Source organism: Hemitrygon akajei, chromosome 14, assembly GCF_048418815.1.
Source record: "Hemitrygon akajei chromosome 14, sHemAka1.3, whole genome shotgun sequence".
In the NCBI taxonomy this organism is placed as follows: Eukaryota; Metazoa; Chordata; class Chondrichthyes; order Myliobatiformes; family Dasyatidae; genus Hemitrygon; species Hemitrygon akajei.
Genome location: NC_133137.1, coordinates 64080737 through 64108337, shown reverse-complemented (window position 1 = coordinate 64108337; position 27601 = coordinate 64080737). Strand labels below are relative to the sequence as shown.

Below are 27601 nucleotides of genomic sequence, written 5' to 3'. Positions count from 1 at the left end.
GGAAAATGGAGAGCTATGTGGGAGGAAAAGGTGAGATTGATCTTGGAGTAGGTAAAAAGGTCAGCACAACATCTTACACTGGCTGTGCTCTACTGTTCTCTGTTGTAACATAAGGGAAAACTCCAGTATAAAATATCAGTTCATAAAACTTGAGGTTAATACCCTCAACAGTTCTAAAAATGAAACTTTGTAAAAATATAATTAAAATAGCCATTTGTCCTAGGAGTCTTAAATATGACTTGTATTCCAAATGACTGTGAAGTAACTTGATGTATTTTGCTTTTTCTAGTAACGATCTGCCATCTCCTGGTCAGAGCAGGATATGCCTCAACTATGCTACTTCTCAGCAATAAGCCTCATATATTTTTGAGTAACATATCTTGTACCTGTATTTCCATTTAAAATTGTCTTTCAAAATAGTATCTTACTTTAAACTGCTTTAGATTTTGTTTCGAGTATTTTTCTTTGCAAGTACTATCACTCAGTAAATTTTGTAAAGCAAAACTGTCACATCATGCATTTTTTTTAAAACTAGCATCAGCGTCCTTCTCCTCTGTACTCCGGAACATTTTGCCTAGATAGCATATAGCAATCAGAAAATATTTAAAGACAACAATGTAAGAATGAACAAATCAGTTTCTTAATAAGGTTAAACATATATATGTTTTGGACTCCAGTATGTCTTACCCCTGTATGTAATTTTAAAAATATTTCCCCCCAAAAATGTGAAAACTGTGGAACTCTCCAGAATGGTACCCCAAAGCTCTTCATTCCATTGGAAATCATCCAGTTGTAAATATCCTGTGAAAAATTAGGGCTCTATAGAGATATGTACAATCCAATTTATGCTAAGTTTTGTGAAAGCTTCAAACTTATTGGATGTGAAAGTAAATATCCATATTCAATAATGCAAAATCTTCTTAAAACACTTATTACCATGACAAGGTAGTGACTTTCACTTGGATGCAATTTGTACAATTGAGTGGACATGTATGTGGCAGGTGAAATATAATTTGATTATATGTTACAATGTGCACTTTTGTAGGACAAACATCAGAATATTTAAACGATGACAGATTGATAAATGCTGATATGTAAAAAGGTCTGCACAGCCTTGTACATTTAAAGCAAACATGCAGGTACAACATGCAGTTAAAAAAAGCAAATATGTATTGGGCTTTGTTCAACAGCAAGATGTTTCACCACAACTATACTGCACTGTGGTGATACTACATCTGGAGGGTATGTGGCAGGTTGGGTTGCCATAATTGGAAATACATGCAGTGAGCACAACTAAGGTTCACCAGGCTAATCCCTGGAAAGGCAGGTACACTATGAGGATACATTAGGTGGATTAGACCAGTATATAATAAAGTTCAGAAGAACAAAGGGAGATCTAATTGAAACATACAACATTCTGAAAGGGTTTGACAGGAAGGTTGTTTCATGTGGCTGGCAATCTGAAACTAGGATCAAGGTCTCAGGACAGAGGACGATACAATTTGAAGTGGAAATGAAATTTGGTTTTACTCCTAGAACCTGGACAATTCTCCATCACAAAGATCTGCAAAGGTCATGTGGTTGAATATACTTAAGAAAGAAGCAGATACATATCCAGATTCAAAAGGCATTAAGAAGTGTGTGGAGATAGAGTGGGAATGTGGCATTAGAAGGAATCATTGAATTGCTGAACCATCTTGAATGGTCAAACAGCCTTTTCCCATTCTTATCTTACTATGTTTCTACATCATAAACAAGGAAAAGTAGACATACAGTATACAAAAAGGAATGAAAGGCATATGAAAAATCACCAAAAAAATATGCTACCAGTGGAAAAAATGGAAATCAGTTAGTTTGACCCAAGTATAATTCAGAAATTTGTTGGTCCTCTACCTGAACTCTTGTTAGCCAAGTAATGTCAGAAATGATGTTTATGGGAAAAACACAAAAGAGAAGATACTTATATTATCTTTACTAGTAAAATGCATTGAGGTCTTTATCAAAAATTGATTTAATTGTAATTTCAGGATTTTACCATCATCTGAAAAGATGTAACAAAATAGTGCACCATGTCTTCTTGTATATTACTTACAGAAATGAAGGAGCTTCTCCTCCACCAAGTATGGCATGACCCATTTTAAAATTACTCTTCCTGCTCAGGAAACAAACAGTACTTGCAAAGAAGTCAGAAAATCAAATGATTTTGTTGAAGACAACAGTGAAAATTGACTTCTCATTTGCTACATACACAACAGGACGAGGAATTAACATTCACAGTGACTGAATCTGCACTGCCCTTTCCCCGTTCCTGCGTCAAATGCATTCACTTATTTATATAACTGTGGTAACACTCCTTGTTTGGTATAGCATTCCTCCTGTAACTGAAAGTCTATGGGTTCAAATCCTACATGTACAATCTTCAATGCCATTTTAAGGGTATGCTTGCATTAATGGAGATGCTGAATTTCAGAAGTGAGGTTAAAATACCTGCCCTTTGATGGACTACTTGATCAACAATGGAACCATTCCAGGTCATAGTCAATTCTCAAGCCATAACTAGCTTGGGATAGTGTAAGAGACAGTATCGCACTGACAGAAGCATTTTGTTTGGACAAGGGAGCTTGCTGCCTACAGAAAAAAAATAGTAATTATATTACTGTGGTGAAAAGAAATAGCAGGATTGGTACCATAAAAAACACAAGTACTTTCATCAGTTTGTACTTCTGCAGCAGATCAATTAAACAAACTTCCTCTAAAAACCAAAATGAAAATCAACTTTCCTATTCTTGGTACATTCCAAATTCTCAATGTGGTAATGTTATCCTCAGCATCCCACACACGGTAACCTATAATTCAGTGAGAGATGCCACAGAGGATCTACTGGGTGCTAATTATTGAAAATAGGTTGAAATTATAGTCCTTGTAGTTCAATGCTGAGGACTTGTATCACAGCAAAAACAATACACTTGTGGAAATAAAAATAATATTACATAATAATCTCTCACACTGGTCAGATTTTCAATAAATCTTCAAATATTTTTGGTTTAATATGATTCTTAAAAAGACAACCATATGCTGTCAGATCTTTTTGGAGCTCTGCTGCTGGAATAAAAAATATCTATTAAAAGAGAGCACCACAGTCTGAATTTCAGAAATAATTTTACATTAATAAAAGATTTTGAATATTATTTTTGTACTTCAAAAGGAGTGTGAAATGTTGTAGCATTAAATATCTCCATAATTCAGAAAAGTCAATAACTTGGTTTCTTTGCAAATACAATTAAAATTATTAGTGTACACATGACTAAAACAAATTCACCACATCAAATAAATGAAACTACCAAAATGAATAGTTTGGCAAAAAGCAGTAACAATTAGATCACAACAAATATACAAGTCCCAAAGTAAACCACAAAAAGATACACAAAACATTATATATAGCATGCGATTCCCAATTTATTAAGATTATAGAGGTTTAAAATATGTTCAAGGCCTGCTCCCTCTCTACAAAGAAGAAATACAATTTTACCACATGAATCTTTGAATTTCTTTATCTGGCCACTGAAAGGTTTTATAAAGAAACAAATAAAGAGTTAACACGTTTACTAAACAATACAGAGCCAGCTCTGCAATAACTTTGAAGCTTGAGGGCATTGGGATGTTGAGTCTGTAGATCAAATATGGTACTATGAAATAACGAAACTCCAGTAACTTTTGTGGAACTGTGGCAATGACTAAACAGAAAAGATATGCCAAGATCCAGAATATTGATTTTGACTTCAATGCTTCAACAAATGTCCAGGCAGCAAAGATGTATCCTGGGACCAACAGATATTTGATCACTTCATGTCTCTGAAATATGTTCTTCCAAATGTAAAATGTGTAGTGTCTGTTGTCCGCAATCAGGAATTTATGGACATAGGTAAATTTCCAAATCAGCAACAGGGAGACAATTCCAAAACCAATGTAAAATAACGTATGTTTCTTTACTGAATCCAAGAAAGAAACCATCTTTACAAAAGAAACCAGATGAAAAAGAGAGAAAACAAGCGTGAAGGAAAAGAAGTAATATAACTGAGGGAAATTCAGAGAGATTTCATGACTGGTTCTGTCACCAACAACTATGCCTCCATTCAGAAATAAAAATAGAAGAAAACCAATAACCAGGGTAATGTATGGCCAGGTCAAAATGGTCAATGCTTTCAGATTCTTCAGTGACAGAACATACCCTAAAAGAAACTGCACAACCTTCTTGATTTCATCAGTTAGATCCACAATACATGCTGTCTTTGCATCCTTTCTCTTGATCAAATCAGTTTTCCATGCTTCTGTCAACTTCTGTGCAATAACATTTCCCGCACAGAATATAATCCATATGATATTAGTCTGACGGAACATAAAAGCACAGAAACCAAGGCAGGCAGCAACTTTGTGATTCCCATACAGGCTCATTAAGTAAGTAAACAGGATAAAGAATGTTGAGCCTGCATCTGTGTAATACAAGAATGAGAAAAAGTAAAGCAAAGGGAATGAGGCAAGTGCTAATGCAGATGCTATTCTTTGGAATGCAGAGGTAGCCTGGGAAGGAAAAAAAATAAATAATTACAATACAATATTCATTGGCAAGATATTTCCATTAAAACAATACAAAAACTTCATTATATCTTTACAAAAATTTCCAAAGTGCTTCATTCACACACAAACATTGTTACGTCAAAAATCTTCATGTTTATTAAATACTCATTTCATGTATACTTCTTACATGTGACTTCTTCATCAGCTCAAAGACAGAAAACAGGAAATGGAAGAGGAAAATGCTAAATTTCATGACTATTCCACCAATCAATGAGATCCCAGTTAAAAATTTTCCTCAACTTCACTATTCAATTATCAGTATACCAGAAATATCTTGTATCAACTCAATTAAATTGAATCAATGTCCTGAATAAACTCACAGGATTACAAACCCACTGCCTAATGAAGTCAAGATTTCAAGCACTCACAATACCCTTGACTATAAAAAAATCTCATCTCAATCTAAACTGCTTGATATCTTTTCCAGACTCTGAACTGAGTTCTACTCTATCAAGCCTACTAAGAATTAGTATGAATTGAAGAGATTATTTCTTATCCTCCTAAACTTAATGACCACCATTTTTGTTCTCAATAAATTCTTAATTTTATACTCAGCAATGATATGGATGTTTTGTATGTCATACCATCACATAAAAGGTTTCAACTCCAGTTATATAGATGCAAGTTGGATATTCTCACTCCAGTATACTGAACTCTTACTATAACAGGGCGAACAAGTAGTTTGCAATTACCTAAATAATTAATTTATCTATTCACTGCTTTTCTAAATGCAGGAGTAACAAAAAAGTAATAAAGTTGCAGTCAGAGGATAATGCATTAGAGTTTATATTTAGGTTCTGACTTCATAATAAGAATGCAGGTATGTGTTTAATGTTATCACATTAAAAAGTAGCAGTATTGGGGATTTAGCATAATTAATGCCCTGTTTTAGTACCTGTTTCTTTAAGACCATAAGACATACGAGCAGATCCTATGAACCTCTGCTTTATATATACTCAATGACTTGGCCTCTATAGCCAACCATGGCAATGAATTCCACAGATTCACCACCCTCTAACTAAACAAATTCCTTCTCATCTCTGTTCTGTCCCTCTATTCTGAGGATGTGCTCTCAGTCCTAGACTCACCCAATATTGGAAACCTCCGCACCACATCCACTCTGTCTAAGCCCTTCAATATTCAATAGGTTTCAATGAGATCCTCCCTCATTTTTCTAAACTCCAGCAAGTATAAGCCCAGAGACATCAAATGCTCCTCATATGAAAACACACACAAAATTATGGAGGAACTAAAGAGGCCTGGCTGATTTCCATTATTCAAATCTTTGACCTATAATGTGAAAAGAAGCAGTCCCAGTAACAACCCTGTGCAACACGTGTCCGGCAGCCAAGCAGAATAGGCCCCCTTTATTCTGACTCTTTGCCTCCTGCCAGTCAGCCAATCTTCTATCCATGCTCAAATACTATAATACTATGGGCTACTCTCCTGTTAAGCAGCTTCTTGTGCGGCATCTTGTCAGAGGCCTTCTGAAAACCCAAGTAAATAACATCCACTGATCCTCCTTTGTCTATCTTGCCTGTTATTTCCTCAAATAATTACAGCAGATTTCCAGGCAAGATTTTCTCTTCAGGAAACCGTGCTGACTTTGGTCTACTTTATCACGCACCTTCAAGTACTCTGAAACCTCATCCTTAATAATGGACTACCAACATCTTCCCAACCACTACAGTCAGACTGACTGGCCTACAATTTCCCTTTTTCTTGTCCTCCTCCTTTCTTAAAGAGTGAAATGACATTTGCAAGTTTCCAGTCCTCTGGAACCATTCCAAAATCTAGAGATTCTTGAAAGGTCATTATAAATGCCTCCACAATCTCTTCAGCTACCTCTTTCAGAGGGTGCACACCATTTGGTCCACGTGACTTACCTACATTCAGACCTTTCAGCTTCTCAAGCACCTTCTCCTTAGTTTATTAAAAGCAACTGCACTCACTTTTGCCCCCTGACACTTTTGAATTTCTGGCATACTGGCAGAGTCTTCAGCAGTGAATACTAACGCAAAATACTTATTAAATTCATCTGCCATTTCTTTGTCCTGTATTACTACCTCTCCATCATTATTTTCCAATGGTCCAATATCCACTCTTGCCTCTTTTTTACTCTTCATATATCTGAAAAAATGTTTGGTATCCTCTTTGGTATTATTGGTTAGCTTACCTTCATATTTCATCTTGACTTCCCTTATAGTCTTTTTGAATGCCATTTGTTGGTCTTTAAAAGCTTCCAAATCCTCTAACTTCCAAATAATTTTTGTTTTATTATGTGCCCTCTCTTTTTGCTTTTATGCTGTCTTTGACTTCCCTTGTCACCAACAGTTGCCTTATCTCCCCTTTAAAATACCTCTTCAACATTGGGATGTATCTAACCTGGGTCTTCTGAATTGTCCTCAGAAACTCCAGCCATTGCTGTTTTCCTGTCATCCCTGCTAGTGACCCCTTTCAATGAATTTTGGCCTCTTATGACTCTATAATTTCCTTTACTCCATTGTATTACTGATACGTCTCGCTTTATCGTCTCCCTCTCAAACTGCAGGGTGAATTCTATCATATTATTATCACTGCCTCCCAAGTCTTCCTTTACCCTAAACTCTGTAATCAAATCTGGTTCACTACACAACACCCAATCCAGAATTTCCTTTCCCCTAGTGGGCTCAACCAAAAGCTGATCTAAAAAGTATCTCATAGGTATTCCACAAATTCCCTCTACTGGGATCCATATGCAACCTGATTTCACCAATCAACTTGCATACTGAAATCCGCCATGACTATTGTAACATTGCCCTTTTTACATGCCTCTTCTAATTCCCATTAAAATTTATATCCCACAATCTGGCTACTGTTTGGACAACTTCGTATAACTCCCAATAAGGTATTTTTATTTTTATCCTTGCAGTTTCTTAACTCTACCAACAAGTATTCTATATCTTTCATTCCTATGCCACCTCTTTCTATATACTTTCCATATACTCTGCACCCTCTGTGCGAAGAAATTCCCCGAGGTCCCTTTTAAGTCCTTGCCCTCTCACCCTAAATCTATGCCCCTAGTTTTCGACTTATTTACCTTATTATATGCCCCCATGATTTTATAAACCACTTTAAGGTCTCTCTTCATTGTCCTACACTCCAAGGAGTAAAGACCCAGCTTGGCCAAACTCACCCGGTAACTTAAGACACTCTAGTCCTGGCAACATGCTTGTAAACTGCATTCATTAAAACTTAACCACATCTTTCCTGTAACAGGGTGACCAAAACCGTACGCAGTACTCCAAGTGTGGCCTCACTAACCATTTAAACAACATAATGTCCCAGCTCCTATACTCGATGCCCAACAGTCAACAACAGCTAATTTTGTGTCATCCACAAGCTTACTGATCTAACCTTGTGTATTTGTATCCGAATAATTTCTATAAGTAATGAATAACAAGACTGACATCACACCATCTCTTAGTACTGCAGTTATGTTCTCCCTATCAAAAAGGTAATATGTGGGCCTGTATCCCTGCCATGCTTGTAGCTTTGGTATCCTGGAATACTGAGCTGTCAGTTCTGCACGTTTTAGTCATGTTTTTGTTATGACTACAACATCCTAGTCCTCAGAGCAAATTCATATTCTTAGTTCATCCGTCTTACCCGTTACACCTTCTACATTGAAATAAATGCAGTTTAACTCGGTATCCCTTTCCCTGCTTTTACTGTGCCCCTGACTATCCTGATTACTAAACTTGCTCTCACTGGTTACTGCTTTATCCCAAGATTTGCTCCTGCTCATGGTACCCGACCCTGCCAAATTAGTTTAAACCCACCTACGTAGCACTAACAAATTTTCCTGCAGGGATATTAGGAACATTGAGACTGGGCAAGCTGAAAGGATATGGAAATTTATGTTTGTATGCACACACATTGTCCCCACACATGCTCCTAGTCAGTGAAGCCTCAAACAGGTGTACACCACTGGAAATTTACCTGCACATCAAATGGGGACACTTTATTATAAGGGAAGGGTGTGACCATATGACCAAGGAACAGAATTATGATGAACCATTTCATCATTGCTGATCCATTTCTCTCAGTGGTGTGCTAAAACACCATCATTTAGTAAAATTATACAGTAGTATAAAGTTATAAATGCAATTGAAGCACAAATGAATGTATGTACTTCTGTCAACAAGGGTCATGCAGCTTTAATACAGAACTTCTTATTTTAAACGTACTTCATTATTTTGGCATTAAGATGAACTAATCAAGCTGGGTACCTTGTCCTTTTGATGTATCCTGCACAAAAGCAAATAAAGTAAGTAGAGGTTCCCAGTATTGAATAGCAGATTAATGAATCGTAGCATTCCTGTGGAGCACACAACAGTTCCTGTCCAGCTCAGCAGCCATGACACTGGCTTGATTATTCCAGTGGACACCAAGTAGAGACCGGGTAGAGTAGTGATCATTGGATCCCACTGCATAATATTGAGAAGAGAACAATTTATAACAATTAAAATACTGAAACTGGCAACATCTGTATATTTACAATGTACTTTATCATTTGTATAAAGAAAACAATGAACAAAAGGTAAAGGTAATCAACCTGTATTTGATTAAGTCCACCTGTTTCAAACATTAAAGAAAGCCAAGATTTTAAAATTTAAAATGGGTAGTAGTGCTTGATGCGCTAGTGGCACTTCAGAGAAATATTGCATGTATCATAATTTTCCAAATTGTATCCAAAATGTTAACAATGGAAACCTGCTTTTAAAATGACTCCCCTCAAAATGTGAAATGACTTCTTTTGTTGGGGGGTAACCCTGGGATCATGCACATTTTTAGCAGATTACAATACTGTTCTTCTCACTTTACAAATTCTCTTAATCCCATGTCTGATGGCCTATAAAATGAACAAGCTAGGTCATTTATTTCAATATTGTATATGGAAATTTTAAAAATAAATCAACAAAGAGATAAAATTTGGAACTAAATTCATCAGATAAATTTATGATAAAGGGGGCAAATACAATCCATCCATAATTTGGCTATTTCTTGTTCCGTCATCTCCCAAATCTCAGTTCACAACCATGCGGGTTACAACTCTTTAAGGACTCCTTCTAGCACATTTAGAATGTGATCAACGTTTCGTGCTCAATCACCTTGCAGATTATGATTTCCAGACCTTCTCAGCTAAAATTCTTGAAAGTCAGTTTAATCTTTAAATCTTGATTCATAATTATTGATCTATTTGCTAAAGAAAATAGTGTAAAGCCCAGAATGCGTTCACTTTCTATATATTTTTTCCCAGAAGGGATTAAAGGGGAATGTGGGGGTAATACACACTGGTGTAGCTCATACAGTCGGCCCTCCTTATCCGCGAGTTCCGCATGCGCAAATTCAAACAACCGCGAATCGAGAAAACCCAGAAGTGCTCTTCCAGCACTTGTTGTTTGAGCATGTACAGACATTTTTTCCTGTCATTATTCCCTAAACAATGCAGTATAACAACTATTTTACATAGTATTTACATTGTATTAGGTATTATAAGTAATCTAGAGATGATTTAAAGTATACAGGAGGATGTGCGTAGGTTACCGTGGATTGGGATTGAAAAAAAATCGGAAGTTCTCTTACTAAGTAAGTCGGAACAGGTACATCCAGCAATATTTAGCATCGGTATATAGCATATATTTCACCTTTCTATGCATATAAAACACTTAAGAACGTATGTTACAGTGCTGAGTTCGATCCAGTGACAGACCACTCCCGAGTGCGCTCTCCATCCATGCCAGGTTGATGTGGAGGATCAAAAACCCAAAACCCTAAAACCCAATAATTAAACCACTGCATTGCTTAGTAATAATTGTAGCTTTCATCGGGGCAGGGCCTTTCTCACTTTATCCTTTAAAATTGTTCTGATTGTTGACCGACTGTAGCCTAACGCTTTTCCAATGACCGATGGCGTTTCACCTCTTTACGGTCGCTTTATTATTTCCACTTTATTTTCAATCGTGATCATGATTATTTTTGTGAACATAAACACTGCACAGATTCAAAGCTCCGCCACCGGGTCCTAATGTCCACTGCACTGAGACAGGTTAAATAAGGTCTGGGGTTCCGCTGGATTCTAAGGTCCACCGCTTTGAGACAGGTTGAATCAGGGACTTGAGCATCCGTGTTTTTTGGTATCCGCGAGGGGTCCCGGAACCATTCCCTGGTGGATAAGGAGGGCCGACTGTATAACACAACATTTAGCTATTTGAGATTAAGCTTGGTGAAATTTAACTTGTGTTTGCAGAACACTTTTCTTGCCTGTATTTTCGTGTTCATATTTCACTGCTGGAAATAATTAAACCATAAAGCTGTATACTTGTTACTGAAATAATAGGGTTTCAAAGCTTAGAAGGTTTTGCTTTAGATGACCCAAGTGTAGAAAAATGTAATGTACTCTGGATCCAAGAAAAATTATCCATACAAATTAAATCCTGAAAAGGACTGAGTAATTTCTGTGCTAGATTTCTTTTCTGTTTACTGCACCTTGAGCTGTCATGTTTTTGTACAGCTCAATGAAATCTTTCCTTCATCTTCTTTGTTCCAACTCCCAACCTGATTTACCTCATATCTATAAAACTCCAGCTCTGCCATTATACTTGAACACCTTTCTTATACCCATTTCATGCTATCATATTAGTTTGCATAATATTGCATCTATGGTCTGATGTTTGTTCTTTGGAGTTCTAGTACAGCCAGCCTGCACTTGTACTCTATACCTTGAATGACAACATCATGTATCCCAAGTCTTCATAACCACCTCATATCATATTATCCTCAAGAATCACAACACAAGTAATAAGGGGATGCTATATGACCCCTCCTGCCTACTCCACCAGCCAAAAGATAATCGCTGATCTTTTAACTCAATGTCATGCTCCTGGTAACCGTTAAGTCTAACATCCTTGTGCCTGAATAAACTTAGTTCTTTGAGTCTCCACAGTGCTCTTGGTTAGAGAATTCTAAATGCCACCACTCAGTGATTGAAGAAAATTTCTTCTTAGTTCCGGATGGGCAATCCCTTATTGTGAAACTGTGATGCCTGGTTCTAGATGTTTCAGCTAGGAGAAACAATGTCCCAATAGCTATCACCCTTTGAATCTTCGAATGATCATAGTTCAGTAAGATCGCCTCTTAAGGGCAATAAAATAAGAACATTGGCCCAATCTGCTTAATCTCTCTTCATAAGACAATTCTTCCCACCTCCCCTTGTCCCCACCAATCCCAGGATCCATTTGGTAAACCTCCGTTACTCTCCCTCCATGAGAAGAACATTCTTCTGTGTGTAAGGACAGTACACAATATCCCAGCGAGGTCTCACCAGGGCTTTTATGCAAATTGTCCAAAATGTCTTTATTTGGAAATGCATCTATGAATATGCATTAATGATTCCTTTTCCTCTGCCTTTCTATCAATTGGATTTCTTTTCCCATGTCTCCATTCATCTAATTAGTCCGGTTACCATCATTACCAGGGTATCATCAAATTTGATATAAAACTTCTCAATTATAGTCCAAACTTCTATGCTCGCTTTGCCTATCAAAACACAGGGTAAACTTCACAAACTTCCACACCTCCCGATGACCCTGTGATTCCATGCTCTGAGGTTGAAGTGAGAGCATCCTTCAGGAGGGTGAACCCATGAAAAGCATCCGGCCCAGATGGGACACCTGGCCGAGTACCAAAGACCTGTGCTGATCAACTGGCTGGAATGTTCACTGACATCTTTAATCTTTCACTTCAGCAGCCTGAGGTATCCACCTGCTTCATACAGGCCTCGATCATTCCAGTGCCTAAGAAGAATGTGGTAACCTGCCTCAATGACTATCGTCCAGTAGCACTTACGGCTATGGTGATGAAGTGTTTTGAAACACGTCAACTACTGCCCAAGAAGCGACTTGGATCTGCTCCAATTTGCCTACTGGCGCAACAGGTCCATGGCAGATGCTATTTCATTGGCTCTTCACTCAACCCTGGAACATCTGGACAGCTAAGATACATACTTCAGGTTCTCTTTAACTTCCACAGCTCAGCATTCAATACTATTATCCCCTCAAAACTAATCAATAAGCTTTAAGATATTTCCCACAATAACTCCTTGTGCAACTGGATCTTTAATTTCCTCACTTGGTCAATGTGGATTGGCAACAACATCTCCTCCATGATCTCCATCAGCACAGGTGCACCACAAGGCTCTGTGCTTAGCCCCCTGTCCTGCTTGCTTTACACTTATGACTGTGACTAAACACAGCTCCAGTGCTATATTTAAATTTGTTGATGACATCACTGTTGTTGGCTGAATCAAAGGTGCCAATGAATCAGGAGGGAGATTGAAAATCTAGTTGAATGGCGCCACAACAACAACCCCTCACTTGTTCAGCAAGAACAAGGAGCCGCTCATTGACTTCAGGAGGAGAAAACCGGTGGTCAGCAACTTTAAATTCCTTGGTGTTATTATTTCAGAGAACCTGTCCCGGCCCAGCACGTAAAAGCAACTAGGAAGAAAGCACAGCAGCACCTCTACTTCCTTAGAAGTTTGCAAAGATTCCACATGACACTTAATACTTTGACAGTTTTCTATAGATATGAGTTTTCTATAGATATGTGATAGAGAGTATATTGATTAGTTGCATCACAGCCTGGAATGGAAAACCCAATGCCCTTAAGTGGAAAATCCTACAAAAAGTAGTGGATATGGCCCAGTCCATCAGGGGTAAAGCATTCCCCACCTTGAGCATATCTACATGAAATGCCGTTGCAGGAAAGCAGCATCCATCATCAGCCACCCCACCATCCAGTTCATGCTCTTTTGTCATTGCTGCCAACAGGAAGAAGGTACAAGAGTCTCGACTCACACCACCAGGTTCAGGAACAGTTATTACCCGTCAACTATCAGGCTCTTGAACCGGCAGGGATAATTTAATATCACTTGCCCCATCACTGAACTGTTCCAACAACCTATGGTCTCACTTTCAAGGACTATTCATCTCATGTTTTCAATATATATTGCTTATTTATTTGTTATTATATTTTTCTCTTTTGTATTTGCACATTGTTTGTTTGTCTGCCCTGTCAAGTGCAGTCTTCAATTCATTCTATTATGGATATTGGATTTACTGCATATGGGCACAAGAAAACAAATCTCGGGGTGTATATGGCGACATCTATGTACTTTGATAATAAATTTACTTTGAACTTTAAACTCATTAACGTGCAGCACAAGAAGGCTCCCTACACTGAGCTATGGTATAGAGCTCCAGTGCTCATAGCAGTCAGCAAGACATTGACAAAACCAACAAATTTTCTCTTACTATGCCAAATTTTAACCAAATTGTCCACTTTCCCTGGAACCCTTTGGGCTTTCACTCTCCAGATCAATCTGGCAAACAAGGTTTCATCATATACAGGCAGTCCCCGGGTTACGTACGAGTTCCGTTCCTGAGTCCGTCTTTAAGTCGGGTTTGTATGGAAGTCGGAACAAGTACATCTGGTATTATTTAGCGTCAGTTAGTCAAACGTTTGTCTTAGTATATATTTTACCTTTCTATGCATATAAAACACTTAAGAAACATATGTATTCCAATAATTAAACCACTGCGTTGCTTAGTAATAATTGTAGCTTTCATCAGGGCAGCATCTTTCAAATGCTCCATTATTCTCACTTTATCTGTTATCCTTTAAAATTGTTCCGATCGTTGACCGATTGTAGCCTAATTCTTTTCCAATGATCGATGGCGTTTCACCTCTTTCCAAACGCTTTATTATTTCCACTTTATTTTCAATCGCGATTGCTTCCCGTCAACGGAACAGAAACACTGCGGGCGGCCGGTCCCGAGCTCCGCTGGCTCCCGAGGTCCGCTGGGTCCTAAGGACCACAGCACACCGTCAACGGAACAGAAACACTGCGGGAGGTCGGTCCCGAGCTCCGCTGGCTCCCGAGGTCCGCTGGGTCCTAAGGACCACAGCACACCGTCAACGGAACAGAAACACTGCGGGCGGCGGCTCCCGAGGTCCGCTGGGTCCTAAGGACCACAGCACACCGTCAACGGAACAGAAACACTGCGGGCGGCGGGTCCCGAGGTCCGCTGGGTCCTAAGGACCACCGCATTGAGACAGGCTAAATGGGACAAGTGGGGGCTGTGCTGGGTTTGGGTATTTGATCCTCCACAATATTCCACATGGGAATTTAAACTGGAGGTGGCAGTGTTTTTCTTACGAGGTCGAGTTGTGAGCTCGACATCAACCCAGCACGGATGGTACGGAGTCACTGGATCGACATCAACCCGGCACGGGAACAGTCTATCACTGGATCGAACTCGGGAAATTATGTTCTCCAGCTCAGCGCTGATCTCACTGCGCCACCAGTCGACCGGAACGGTGGGGGGGGGGCAGGGTCAGGGCAAATCTTACTAAGAAAAATTTAAGTCAAATACAAAGTTAAACACTCAACACAGTGTCAACGGCAATGACTTAAAATAGCGGACAGTGTTGCGATCCAACTTAAAATGGTGGACGGCGTCCTCCTTCCTCGGTTTGTAAGTACGAGTTGTCCGTAAGTTGGACGTTTGTAACTTGGGGACTACCTGTACAGAGCAAGAAGGCTGAAAGTGAACTGCTGATTTTTCAGAGTGAAGGGAGTTTTTTACTACTCGGGTTAAAGAGAGGCAAGACTGCGCAGGCGCGTGATGTCAGCCGGTAGAGCACGAAAGGTTTAAAAAGACCACCATATCCAGCGGGCAGTCGGAGCAGGCAGCGGAGTGAGAATCAGCAGAGTGGTAGAGCTTTGGCCCAATGGGCTTAGGCGGTAACGGGACGAGTCGAGGTAGGAAGTACGTGTGTGAGGCCAGTTTTCTGTGGTCGGTGTCAGATGTGGGGGGTCCTGGAGTCTCCCAGCATCCCGGATGGCCATGTCTGCACCAGGTGTGTGTTTGTTGAGCTGCAGCTCCTGAGGGACCGAATTAGGGAACTAGAGATGCAGCTCGATGACCTTCACCTGCTCAGGGAGACCGAGGATGTTATAGAGAGGAGTTACAAGCAGGTGGTCACACCGGGGCCACGGGGGATGGACAAGTGGGTCACAATCAGGAGGGGGAAAGGGGAAGAGTCAGGTACTAGAGAGTACCCCTGTGGCTGTACCCCTTGATAATAAGTACTCCTGTTTGAGTACTGTTGGGGGGGACAACCTACCTGGGGGAAGCAGCAGTGGCCAGGCCCCTGGCCCAGAGTCTGGCCCTGTGGCTCAGAAGGGTAGGGAAAGGAAGTAAAGGCAGCAGTGATAGGGGACTCTATAGTTCGGGGGTCAGACAGGTGATTCTGTGAATGCAGGAAAGAAACTCGGGTGGTAGTTTGCCTCCCAGGTGCCAGGGTCTGGGATGTTTCAGATTGCGTCCACAATATCCTGCAGTGGGAGGGAGAACAGCCAGAGGTCATGGTACATATCGGTACCAACGACATAGGTAGGAAAAGGGAAGAGGTCCTGGAAAAAAAAAGACTATAGGGAGTTAGGAAGGAAATAGAGAAGCAGGAATGCAAAGTTAGTAATCTCGGGATTACTGCCTGTGCCACGCGACAGTGAGAATAGGAATAGGATGAGCTGGAGGATAAATGCGTGGCTGAGGGATTGGAGCAGTGGGCAGGGATTCAGATTTCTGGATCATTGGGGCAGGTGTGACCTGTACAAAAAGGACGGGTCGCACTTGAATCCCGGGGGACCAATATTCTGGCGGGGAGGTTTGCTAAGGCTACTGGGGAAGAGGAGGTTAACTCACAAAATAGAGAAAGCTTGTAGACAGTGCGACAGGGAGGATAGGCAGGTGATAGAGAAGGGACTCGCTCAGACCGAAGGATTGAGATGTGTCTATTTTATTGCAAGGAGTGTTGTGAACAAAGCGGATGAGCTTGGAACATGGATCAGTACTTGGAGATATGATGTGGTAGCCATTACCGAGACTTGGATGGCTCAGGGACTGGATTGGTTACTTCAAATGCCGGGTTTTAGATGTTTCAGAAAGGACAGGGAGAGAGGCAAAAGAGGTGGGGGCATGGCACTGTTGATCAGAGATAGTGTCACGGCTACAGAAGAGGTGGACACCATGGAGGGATTGTCTACGGAGTCTCTGTGTGTGGAAGTTAGGAACAGGAAGGGGTCAATAACTTTACTGGGTGTTTTTTACAGGCTGCCTAATAGCAACAGGGATATCGAGGAGCAGATAGGGAAACAGATCCTGGAAAGGTGTAATAATAACAGAGCTGTCATGATGGGAGATATTAATTTCCCAAATATTGATTGGCATCTCCCTAGAACGAGGGGTTTAGATGGGGTGGAGTTTGTTAGGTGTGTTCAGGAAGGTTTCTTGACACAATATGTAGATAAGGCTACAAGAGGAGAGGCTGTACTTGATTTGGTATTGGAAAATGAACCTGTTCAGGTGTCAGATCTCTCAGTGGGAGAGCATTTTGGAGATAGTGATCATAATTCTATCTCCTTTACAACAGAATTGGAGAGAGATAGGAACAGACAAGTTAGAAAAGCATTTAATTGAAGTAAGGGGAATTATGAGGCTTAAATTGGAAACAGATGTTCTCAGGGAAAAGTACGGAAGAAATGAGGCAAATATTCAGGGGATATTTGTGTAGAGTTCTGTATAGGTATGTTCCAATGAGACGGGGAAGTTATGGTAGGGTACAGGAACCGTGGTGTACAAAGGCTGTAATAAATCTAGTCAAGAAGAAAAGAAAAGCTCACAAAAGGTTCAGAGAGTTAGGTAATGTTAGAGGTCTAGAAGATTATAAGGCTACTAGGAAGGAGCTTAAGAAGAAAATTAGGAGAGCCAGAAGGGGCCATGAGAAGGCCTTGGTGGGCATAATTAAGGATAACCCCAAGGCATTCTACAAGTACGTGGATAAGACATGAAAGAATAGGACCTATCAAGTGTGACAGTGGGAAAGTGTGTATGGAACCAGAGGAAATAGCAGAGGTACTTAGGGTACTATGCAGAGGTACTATGGAAAAGGATCTTAGTGATTGTAGTGATGACTTGCAGCAGACTGAAAAGCTTGAGCATGTAGATATTAAGAAAGAGGATGTGCTGGAGCTTTTAGAAAGCATCAAGTTGGATAAGTCACCGGGACTGGACGAAATGTACCCCAGGCTACAGTGAGAGGTGAGGGAGGAGATTGCTGAGCCTCTGGCAATGATCTTTGCATTATCAATGGGGACGGGAGAAGTTCCAGAGGATTGGAGGGTTGCGGATGTTGTTCCTTTATTCAAGAAAGGGAGTAGAGATAGCCCAGGATATTATAGACCAGTGAGTCTTACCTCAGTGGTTGGTAAGTTGATAGAGAAGATCCTGAGAGGCAGGATTTATGAACATTTGGAGAGGCATAATATGATTAGGAATAGTCAGCATGGCTTTGTCAAAGGCAGGTTGTGCTTACGAGCATGATCGAATGTTTTGAGTATGTGACTAAACACATTGATGAAGGAAGAGCAGTAGATGTAGTGTATATGGATTTCAGCAAGGCATTTGATAAGGTACCCCATGCAAGGCTTACTGAGAAAGTAAGGAGGCATGGGATCCAAAGGGAGCTTGCTTTGTGGATCCAGAATTGGCTTGCCCACAGAAGGCAAAGGATGATTGTAGACGGATCATATTCTGCATGGAGGTCGGTCACCAGTGGAGTGCCTCAGGGATCTGTTATCAGACCCTTACTCTTCGTGATTTAAATGACCTGGATGAGGAAGCGGAGGGATGGGTTAGTAAGTTTGCTGATGACACGAAGGTTGAGGGTGTTCTGGATAGTGTGGAGGGCTGTCAGAGGTTACAGCGGGACATTGATAGGATGCAAAACTGGGCTGAGAAGTGGCAGATGGAGTTCAACCCAGATAAGTGTGAAGTGGTTCATTTTGGTAGGTCAAATATGATGACAAAATATAGTATTAATGGTAATACTTTTGGCAGCGTGGAGGATCAGAGGGATCTTGGGGTCCGAGTCCATAGGATGCTCAAAGCAGCTGCACAGGTTGACTCTGTAGTTAAGGGGGTATGGTGTATTGGCCTTCATCAATCATGGAATTGAATTTAGGAGCTGGGAGGTAATGTTGCAGCTATATAGGACCCTGGTCAGACCCCACTTGGAGTACTGTACTCAGTTCTGGTCGCCTCACTACAGGAAGAATATAGAAGCCATAGAAAGGGTGCAGAGGAGATTTACAAGGATGTTGCCTGGATTGGGAAGCATGCCTTATGAAAATAGATTGAGTGAACTTGGCCTTTTCTCCTTGGAGCGATGGAGGATGAGAGGTGACCTGATAGAGCTGTACAAGATGATGAGAGGCATTAATCGTGTGGATAGTCAGAGGCTTTTTCCCAGGGCTGAAATGGTTGCCACAAGCGGACACAGGTTTAAGGTGCTGGGGAGTAGGTACAGAGGAGGTGTCAAGTTAAGTATTTTACTCAGAGAGTCATGAGTGCGTGGAATGGGCTGCCAGCAATGGTGGTGGAGGCAGATAGGCTTTTAGATAGGTACATGGAGCTTAGTAAAGTAGAGGGCTATAGGTAACCCTAGTAATTTCTGAGATAGGGAAATGTTCGGCACAACTTTGTGGGCCGAAAAGCCTGTATTATGCTGTAAGTTTTCTATGTTTCTATACACCATGTTGAAATAATTTTTTTTCAATAGTCATGGAAAACTGAAAAGATGACAGTAAAAGTTAAATATTGCTTGGAAACTATCAATTTTATTTTGAAGTCTTGATAAATAAAAGCTCAATGTCAGAAGAGGGTGGTAAGATTTTCACACTCATGGATTATTATTTTGCATAATATTTTTTAACAGAAAAATGTTGCATTGTTTCAGGATAGACTAACCAAACAAAAATATAGCAAAGTCTATAATCTGATTTCTCAATAAAAGATCATTAAAATTTAAACAGGTCACTCATCTATTTAAGTAACGGAAGTATTTAAGAGACTTTTAAAGCACATTAACCTTCCAGAAAAGGTCTGGCTTTTTTTTTGACCTGTCCAAATAAGACTTATAGCAAACAAATATATTAATGCTATCCTGAAAGGGAGAAGCTAGGGAACTGCATGCCAATTAGTCTTGATTCAGTCAGAAAAAAATGCTGGAATTTATTATTTAGGAACTGGGTCAAGCCATTTGTCAAATTATCACAATCAGCTTATGATAAAAAAAATTAAATCTCAGGGGATTAACAATTCAGTGACCACAATGGATGTAAAATAGATTAAAAGACAAAATGCAGAAGGTTGGACAGCTGTATTTCAGACTGGGGACGGGGACGGGGGGGGGGGGGGGGGGGGGTTGATTTCAAGTAGTGATCTTGAAATTTTTCATTAACTTGGAAGAACATTGTAGGGTGCAGAATATAAAATAAACAAGGAGGGGCTCGAACTATCATGGCATGAGTTTATCAAGCTGACAGAGAAAATTCAAACAAGTTGCCAATTCTTTCAAAAAGTCTACACGCATGGTTATCCCTGCATCACGACTATTCAAAGTAGAGCAGCAGTACTTGGTATGGGATTAAATACATCAAGTCTATACATAAGGAACAAATAAAGCCCTGCTTAATTGGTAGCCACCTGCCCTGTCCAACACTTTCACCCCACCAGTGGTAGTCTGCAGTTCAGAGCTGGAGTGAAAGCCCCTCATCCTTCACCACAGGAAAACCCTGCAGAGATTAGTATCAAAGCTCAGGAGGCCCATAAGCTGGTGAAACGGACATGTGGCAGATTAAATTTGACAACTACAGAGTAATGTATTTAGCCGGAAGAATAATTAAATGTAATGGGAGAATCTGAAAAAAGGGTAAAGGAAGATGGAAAATGCACATAAATCTTAGATGGCATCTCACATTAGAACAGTGAATGATAAACAATCGTGATCCTTTGGTACAAAAGCAATGTATGCCAGTTCCTTTAAAACGTTCGGCCTCAGTAGCTAAATATTTAATTATTGAAATCACCATTTTAGGAAGAATGCAATGTGATATGGACATGTCAAAGATTTACCTGAAGGGTAGAGGAAGAGGTCACGGTTCTGTCGAAAGACTGAAGAAAGCCACAGTTCAATCCAAAATTGATTCTATAGATGTTTAAACTACAGGATTAAGCTGTTTGACATTAGAGGCACTAGCCGCAGAAAACAGATGTAAACCGACTAAGGAAGATGGCATGTTTTAAAAAACTTGCTCCTCGCTAGAATGCGCCACCTGAGTGGTTCACGGTAGCAAATTCAGAATGGAAAGGGGAAAAGATGGTGACTGCGATTGGGGCTAAATGATTAGTGTATTTTAAAAGATATCTCCTGCACGGGAATCATTCCATGAAAGCCAGCATCATAAGGAGGAGTTGTGAAACTTTCCCTAAATGAAATATGAAATCAACACTTTAAACATTGCGTCAGTAAATACAGAAACATCATACTTCCACCAGCAGCTTTAAACTTTGCACGGTTTGTGGTGTGAAGCAGAGGTGACTGGCGTGGCTGCACTAACTCCGGGTTTTGCAACGACCACAAATCATTCGTACCTCCAAGAATCTCCCCTCGCAGTATTTCTGCGCCTGCGGCACGTGAAAAATCTCGTCCATGTAGGGAGTCCTCTGGGCCCGACTAATCATGGCAAAGAAGACCGAGGCGATGAGGAAGTTGCTGCTCACGACGGCCGAGAACAAGAATTTCTCCACTTTCTCCATGATAGCGCTGCGGCCGGGGCAGCGCCTCACCTCCGGGTCACGAATGCGCGGGGCAGGAGCTCCGGGGCAGCGGCGGGCGGGCGAGCGGGCGGGAGGGCGCGCCCCAGTGCAACAACACGCGGACGCGGACGCGGACGGGCGCGCGCACTATGCAAGCTCGAGTTCGAGCACGAGCAACGGATCTTTTATATAGAAAAACCTCTGAGCATCAACGGCGGAACCTTCGGCATCTCGCTGATGTGCTGGGGGGACGAGTTTTCCCGCTGGTTACGCTGCTTCCGGTTTGTGACAGTGTAATTGGTTACAGTTAGTTTCTCTCCTGAGCGAGGATCGCAGTGAAATGTGGTTAAAGTCGCTGTTGAAGGTAGTGGAACACATTCAAAGATTCCTTTAAAGGTACGTAGCTACAAATCCATTTAGTTTGTGTGGCTCTCCATCCCCCTGGGACTTCATCCATTGGGGTGAACGTAGATTCTGTTCTCAATTCAAATATACGGCATTCCTAGTGGTCCCCCCCCCCACCCCCCACCCCCCACCCCCCACCCATTACTTTGTTCCCTGGCTATCGTCTGCAGTTGAGAGCTTTCAACTGGTACGTGCTCTGCTCGCTAATTCCCTCCTCACCCCCACCCTACCCCTACTAAAATAATTCGCATCTGTATTAATTTTGAGAAACATCTTTCAATTAATTCTTAGGGTTTATGATGATTCAGAACTACTGTGATTCAAATGGATAATATTTTGTTTAGCCCTTTTTGCCAACTGGAGGGAGGGATGGACTTTGATGTTTCTATTCTATGGGGTTTCTTTGTCTTGTGGTTGTCTGTGAAGAGGATGGATTTCAGGTTGTATACTGTATACATACCAGGCGTTCGTCTAGTGATCTGAAGGTCGCTAGTTCAAACCTTGGCTGAGGCTGCATGTGTGTCCTTGTGCAAGGCACTTAACCACACATTGCTCTGCGACGACACCAGTGCCAAGCTGTATGGGAACTAATGCCCTTCCCTTGGACAACATCAGTGGCCTGGAGAGGGGAGACTTGCAGCGTGAGCAACTGCCGGTCTTCCATAGAACCTTGCCCAGGCTTGCGCCCTGGAGACTTTCCAAGGCACAAATCCATGGTCTATTGAGACTAACAGAAGCCTACTACATACATATTTTGATATTAAATGTGCCTTTGAAACACTAGATTCAGTATCCTGTTGATGGGGCCAGTTGCCTTTTAAAGATCAGGGATGCTAGCTATACAATTTCACCCTTAGAATCACTTTAAAATCTTATTTACAGGTTTCTTTTCCCCAACTGGATTAAAGTAACATTGATAGATTATTCTTCTGATGAATTTATGAAATTCTAAGTTTCCATCTACTCTTTACCTTGCCTTCCAGTTGGTATCAGACAGAATGATGGATGATCCAACTCTTAAGATCTGACTATCCCAATTATTTGATTGACCATTACACTGCCAGGGAACCATGGCTGACTGCAGAGGTTTATGCACTGCTTTGGGATCGGGACGCTGCCTTCAGATCAAGCAACAGGACGTATTTAAGGATAGCAAGAGCCACGCTCTCCCTTATCATAAGGAAGGCAAAGCATGAGTGCGCACAGAAAATTCACAAACACCTTTGTGACAACAGGGACAAGTGGTCCATGTGGCAGGGGATTCAAACCATAAGAGATTACAAGTCCACCATGTGCATCACTGACATTAAGCCCTTCCTGATGGGCTTAATGCATTCTAAGCATGATATGATGCATGGAGCAATGTGTCAGTGAGGAAAGTACCTCTCTCTCCCTGAGGAACAGGCACCCTCTTTGGCCACAGCCAAGGTGAGGAGGATCCTAGACAGGGTAAACCAGGACAAAGCTGTGGGGCTGGACAACATAACTGGTCAGGTGCTGAGGGACTGTGTGGATAAGCTAACAGAACTGATATGTCTAACATCTCTTTGAAACAGTCTGCAGGCTTCAAAGCAGCCACTGTCTTTCTGGAGCCCAAGAGAACAATGGTAACTGGCCCAAGTGATTACTGTCTGGTAGCACTGACTTCAACAATAATAGATAGATAGATACATAGATAGATACTTTATTCATCCCCATGGGGAAATTCAACTTTTTGAATTGTTTTGAAGTGTTTTGAATGGCTGGTAATGGATCATATAAAATGCCACCTCCCAGCTACATTGTTTTACCCCATTTAGAAAATGATGCCTCATATGCCAAAATGCTGTTCGTCGACTTCAGCTCAGAGTTTAACACAATCATCCCTCAGAGGCTGGTGGGTAAACTGCCCTTGTTGGGACTCAACACTCTCTGTAACTTGATCTTGGACTTCTAAACAGAGGGACCATAATCAGTCCGAGTTGGCAGCAACATCTCAAGTTCCATCACGCTGAGCTCTGGTGCCCTCCCCACCCCGTTTCATGTGCTCGGCCTGCTGCTGACTCACGACTGCCCTGCCAGATTCGATTCAAATTGCATCAAGTTCGCTGATGACACGACAGTGGTTGGCCTCATCAGCAGCAATGATGAGTCAACAGAGAGAGAGGAGGTAGAGAGGCTTGTCAGATGGTGTAAGAACAACAACCTGAGTCTCAATGTAGACAAAAGAGTTTGTTGTGGACTTCAGGACGGCACAGGTCAACGATTCTCGATTCTCCATTACACATCAATGGCTCTGCTGTAGAGAGAGTGAAGAGTACTAAGTTCCTTTGTGTGCACATAATGGATAATCTAACCTGGACCCACAACAGTTGCTCACCAGTGAAGAAAGCACAGCCGTGTCTACACTTTAGGAGGAGATTGTGGCATGCAAGGCGCCCCACCACCATTCTAACATCTGTCTACAGGAGCACTGTTGGCAGTATCCTGTCTGGCTGCGTCCTTGTGTGGTATGGAGACTGCAAGGCATCATACAGCAAGACCCTACAGAGTATAATAAAAACCGCCAAGAGGATCACTAGGGCCTCCCTCCCCCATATTTGTGACATTTACCGGAGTGTCTCAGGCAAAGGACCCGAAGCATTGCTGAGGATCCTCACCCCACACTCACTTTGACCCACTATCATGAGGAAGGAGATACAGAAGCATCGGGACGAGAACTGGCAGACTAGATAACAGCTTCTTCCCTCAGGCTGTAAGACTAATGAATACCTTGCTGCCACCAAGATTTTACCTGCACTGCGTGCATTTGAATTGTATTTCATTAACTTATCTATGATAATATTTTGGTTTATGTGTTGTGTGTGTTTTGTTAGTGCATCGTGGTCTGGAGGAACTTTGTTTTGTTTAGTGGTGTATGTACAGTCAGATGGCAATAAACTTGAACTAATTGTGTAACTGAGTAATTAGCCTTCTGCATCTCATTTAAAATGCACAGACAGACCAATATTACCAGTGATTTTGTGGAATGATTAAGCAAGGAATGGCTTAATGCTGGTTCCAAGATGGAATTGGGACAGATTGCTTAATTTCCTGTCATGATAGACATGAAGAGAATAGGATTATATAAACTGACATCTTTATTCAAGATTGTTTAATGTAACTTCCAATACACAACTGTAAAGGAGAATGAACTAATTGTAACTCCTATTCTGATGCAGCACAAAAAAGATAGAGAACACAATAATAATAAAAAGCAATAAATATGAATACATAAGATAGTTTATATACATAAATTGATGTTAGGCACAGGAGTGTCTATACATAGCATGACTGACAGGAAATAATAAAGTAATAGAAGCATAGAAAACATTCAGCACAATACAGACCCTTTGGCCCACAAAGCTGTGCTGAACATGTCCCTACCTTAGAACTACCTAGGCTTTACCCATAGCCCTCTATTTTTCTAAGCTCTGTGTACCATTACAGGAGTCTCTTAAAAGACCCTATCGTTTCCGCCTCCACCACCGCTGCAGGCAGCCCATTCCACGCACTCACACTCTCTGTGTAAAAAAACTTATCCCTACATCTCCTCTGTACCTACTCCCCAGTACCTTAAACCTGTGTTCCCTTGTGGCAACCATTTCAGCCCTGGGGAAAAAGCCTCTGACTATGCACACAATCAATGCCTCTCATCATTTTGTACACCTCTATCAGTTCACCTCTCATTCTCTGTTGCCCCGAGGAGAAAAGGCCGAGTTCACTCAACCGATTCTCATAAGGCATGCTCCCCAATCCAGGCAACTTCCTTGTAAATGGGAGTGTGGAGGGGTGTGTTAGTGGGTGGGGGTGGTGATCAACCTTACTGCTTGGGAAAGTAACTGTTTTTGAGTTTGTCCTGGCGTGGAGCTATGTAGCCTCCTGCCTGGTGGGAATGAGACAACAGTTCATGAGCAAGGTGGGTGGGATCCTTCATGATATTACTGACCCTTTTCCAGCACCTTTCTGTATGTATGTCCTTGATGGTGCTGGTGTTGCGTAAGGCAGCTTGGACTACCCATTGGCCTTTCTGTCCACTGCAGTGCATCTTCCAAATTATGCAGTTATGCAGCTTGTTACTGTGCCACCTGTAGAATGTCATGAGTATCGATGTACATAGTCCAGCTTTCTGCAGACTCCCAAGGGAGTAGAGTTACTGATGAGCTTTCCTGACTGTGTAGAATGTGTTCCGGGACTATGAGAGCTTGTGTGGGACGTGCACTCCCAGGAGGTTGAAACTTCCGTTGCTGTGCTGCTGGAATAAAGAGGAGTATGAGAGGTGCAGGTTTTTCTGAAGTTACTAACCATCTGCTTTGTCTTGTTGACATTGGGGAAGAGGTTATTTGCTTGGCACCAGGCCTGGGCTATTCCACCTCCTGTTTGTAGGCTGTCTCGCTATTGGTGATGAACCCTATTAGGGCGTTTTTGGGGTTAGCACATATAACAAATAACTGCAGCCACCTATCTTTAAATCTGAATAAAGACTATATTAAATTGAAAATGCAGCTCTGAACAATGGGTTCCTAAGAGCCATGAATCACAGTTAATGGGAAGACCAGACAATGCTGATTAAAAATTCATGTTACGAAGGCTGAGGAAAGTCCATTTCCCACCCCCCATCCTCATCACATTCTACAGGGGTTGTATTGAGAGCATCCTGAGCAACTGATTCACTGTCTGGTTTGGAAATTGCACCATTTCAGATTGCAAGACCCTGCAGCGGATAGTGTGGTCAGCTGAGAAGATCATCAGGTCTCTTTTCCCACCATTACGGACATTTACACTACACACTGCATCTGCAAAGCAAACAGCATTATGAAGGACCCCATGCACCCCTTGTACAAGCTCTTCTCCCTCCTGCCATCTGGGAAAAGGCACCAAAGCATTCGGGCTCTCACGACCAGACTATGTAACAGTTTCTTCCCCCAAGCCATCAGACTCTTCAATACCCAGAGACTGGACTGACACCAACTTACTGCCCTTTACTGGGCCTATTGTCTTGTTTATTATTGTAATGCCTGCACTGTTTTGTGCACTTTCTGCAGTCCTGGGTAGGTCTGTCATCTAGTGTAGCTTTTTTCTGTGTTGTTTTTACGTAGTTCAGTGTAGTTTTTGTACTGTTTCATGTAGCACCATGGTCCTGAAAAGCATTGTCTCATTTTTACTGTGTAATGTGTCAGCAGTTATGGTTGAAATGACTTGACTTGACTTGATGTAGAATTTCCTTGGAGGCGAAGCAGAAGTTGTGTAATTCAAAGGAAGCATTGTGGATGCATTTTAACTATTGAATTGTCCTTTGATCTTTAGCACATGACATTTTATGCAGAGTTGGGTTGAGCAGACCTCTTCCCCTGAAAGGGTCTCCATATGATTCCTGCTGTGTCTCATTTTGTCCCATAAAGACACTACTTCATATCCACCAGCTAAATCTCTCCAGTGACTTTTGTTTAGGCAACAACAAATCCCACCACTGTCATGTCACTACCATTGTGTTCTCTCTTGTTGATTTCAGTTGTTATTGTTGCAGCATATTTATTTTAATGCTGCAGTTGATTCAAAATTTACTAAAATTTAAAATTCTCAAATGAAGAAATTAAAAAGAAAATTTGAAATACACAGATGTCTATATTTACATGTTTATGAAAAAATAACTGAACATAAATGACATATTATTTTGGCCAGCTTGAAAAAGAGCTTCCTTACATGCAGTACTGATGCTTGGGTGTAGTCGATATGAAATTTTGATATCTGGGAAACGGTTATTAAATTTTGATAGA

General features: G+C 41.2%; 2 protein-coding genes across 9 annotated transcripts in view; one reads left to right on the top strand and one right to left on the bottom strand.

The window, feature by feature from the left end:
• Positions 1-1992: 1992 nt before the first annotated feature.
• alg10 (ALG10 alpha-1,2-mannosyltransferase) lies at positions 1993-21522 on the bottom strand. Its single transcript, XM_073066245.1, has 3 exons — positions 21237-21522; positions 8907-9104; positions 1993-4578 (listed from the first exon to the last, which is right to left on the bottom strand). The coding sequence occupies exons 1-3, from the start codon at positions 21399-21401 to the stop codon at positions 3526-3528; spliced, it is 1416 nt and encodes a 471-aa protein (XP_072922346.1). The 5' UTR covers positions 21402-21522; the 3' UTR covers positions 1993-3525.
• A 125-nt stretch (positions 21523-21647) lies between these two features.
• tprkb (Tp53rk binding protein) overlaps positions 21648-27601 on the top strand; it is a 188015-nt gene continuing 182061 nt past the window's right edge. For 7 of the 8 annotated variants that reach the window (XM_073066247.1, XM_073066251.1, XM_073066248.1 and 4 more), the window contains exon 1: positions 21648-21797. The gene's annotated coding sequence lies outside the window, so the exon portion shown is untranslated. The remainder of the gene's footprint in view (positions 21798-27601) is intronic. The other variant, XM_073066252.1, reaches the window with a different exon arrangement.

What these genes read in the sequence shown, in the direction of transcription:
- alg10 (XM_073066245.1), bottom strand. Translation starts at nt 21,401, where the DNA reads ATGGAGAAAGTGGAGAAATTCTTGTTCTCGGCCGTCGTGAGCAGCAAC. An exon ending in GCGAGGGGAGATTCTTGGAG is followed by an intron (nt 9,105 to 21,236) that starts GTACGAATGATT and finishes AATATTATGCAG; the next exon opens with TGGGATCCAATGATCACTAC. An exon ending in GGATACATCAAAAGGACAAG is followed by an intron (nt 4,579 to 8,906) that starts GTACCCAGCTTG and finishes TTTCCTTCCCAG; the next exon opens with GCTACCTCTGCATTCCAAAG.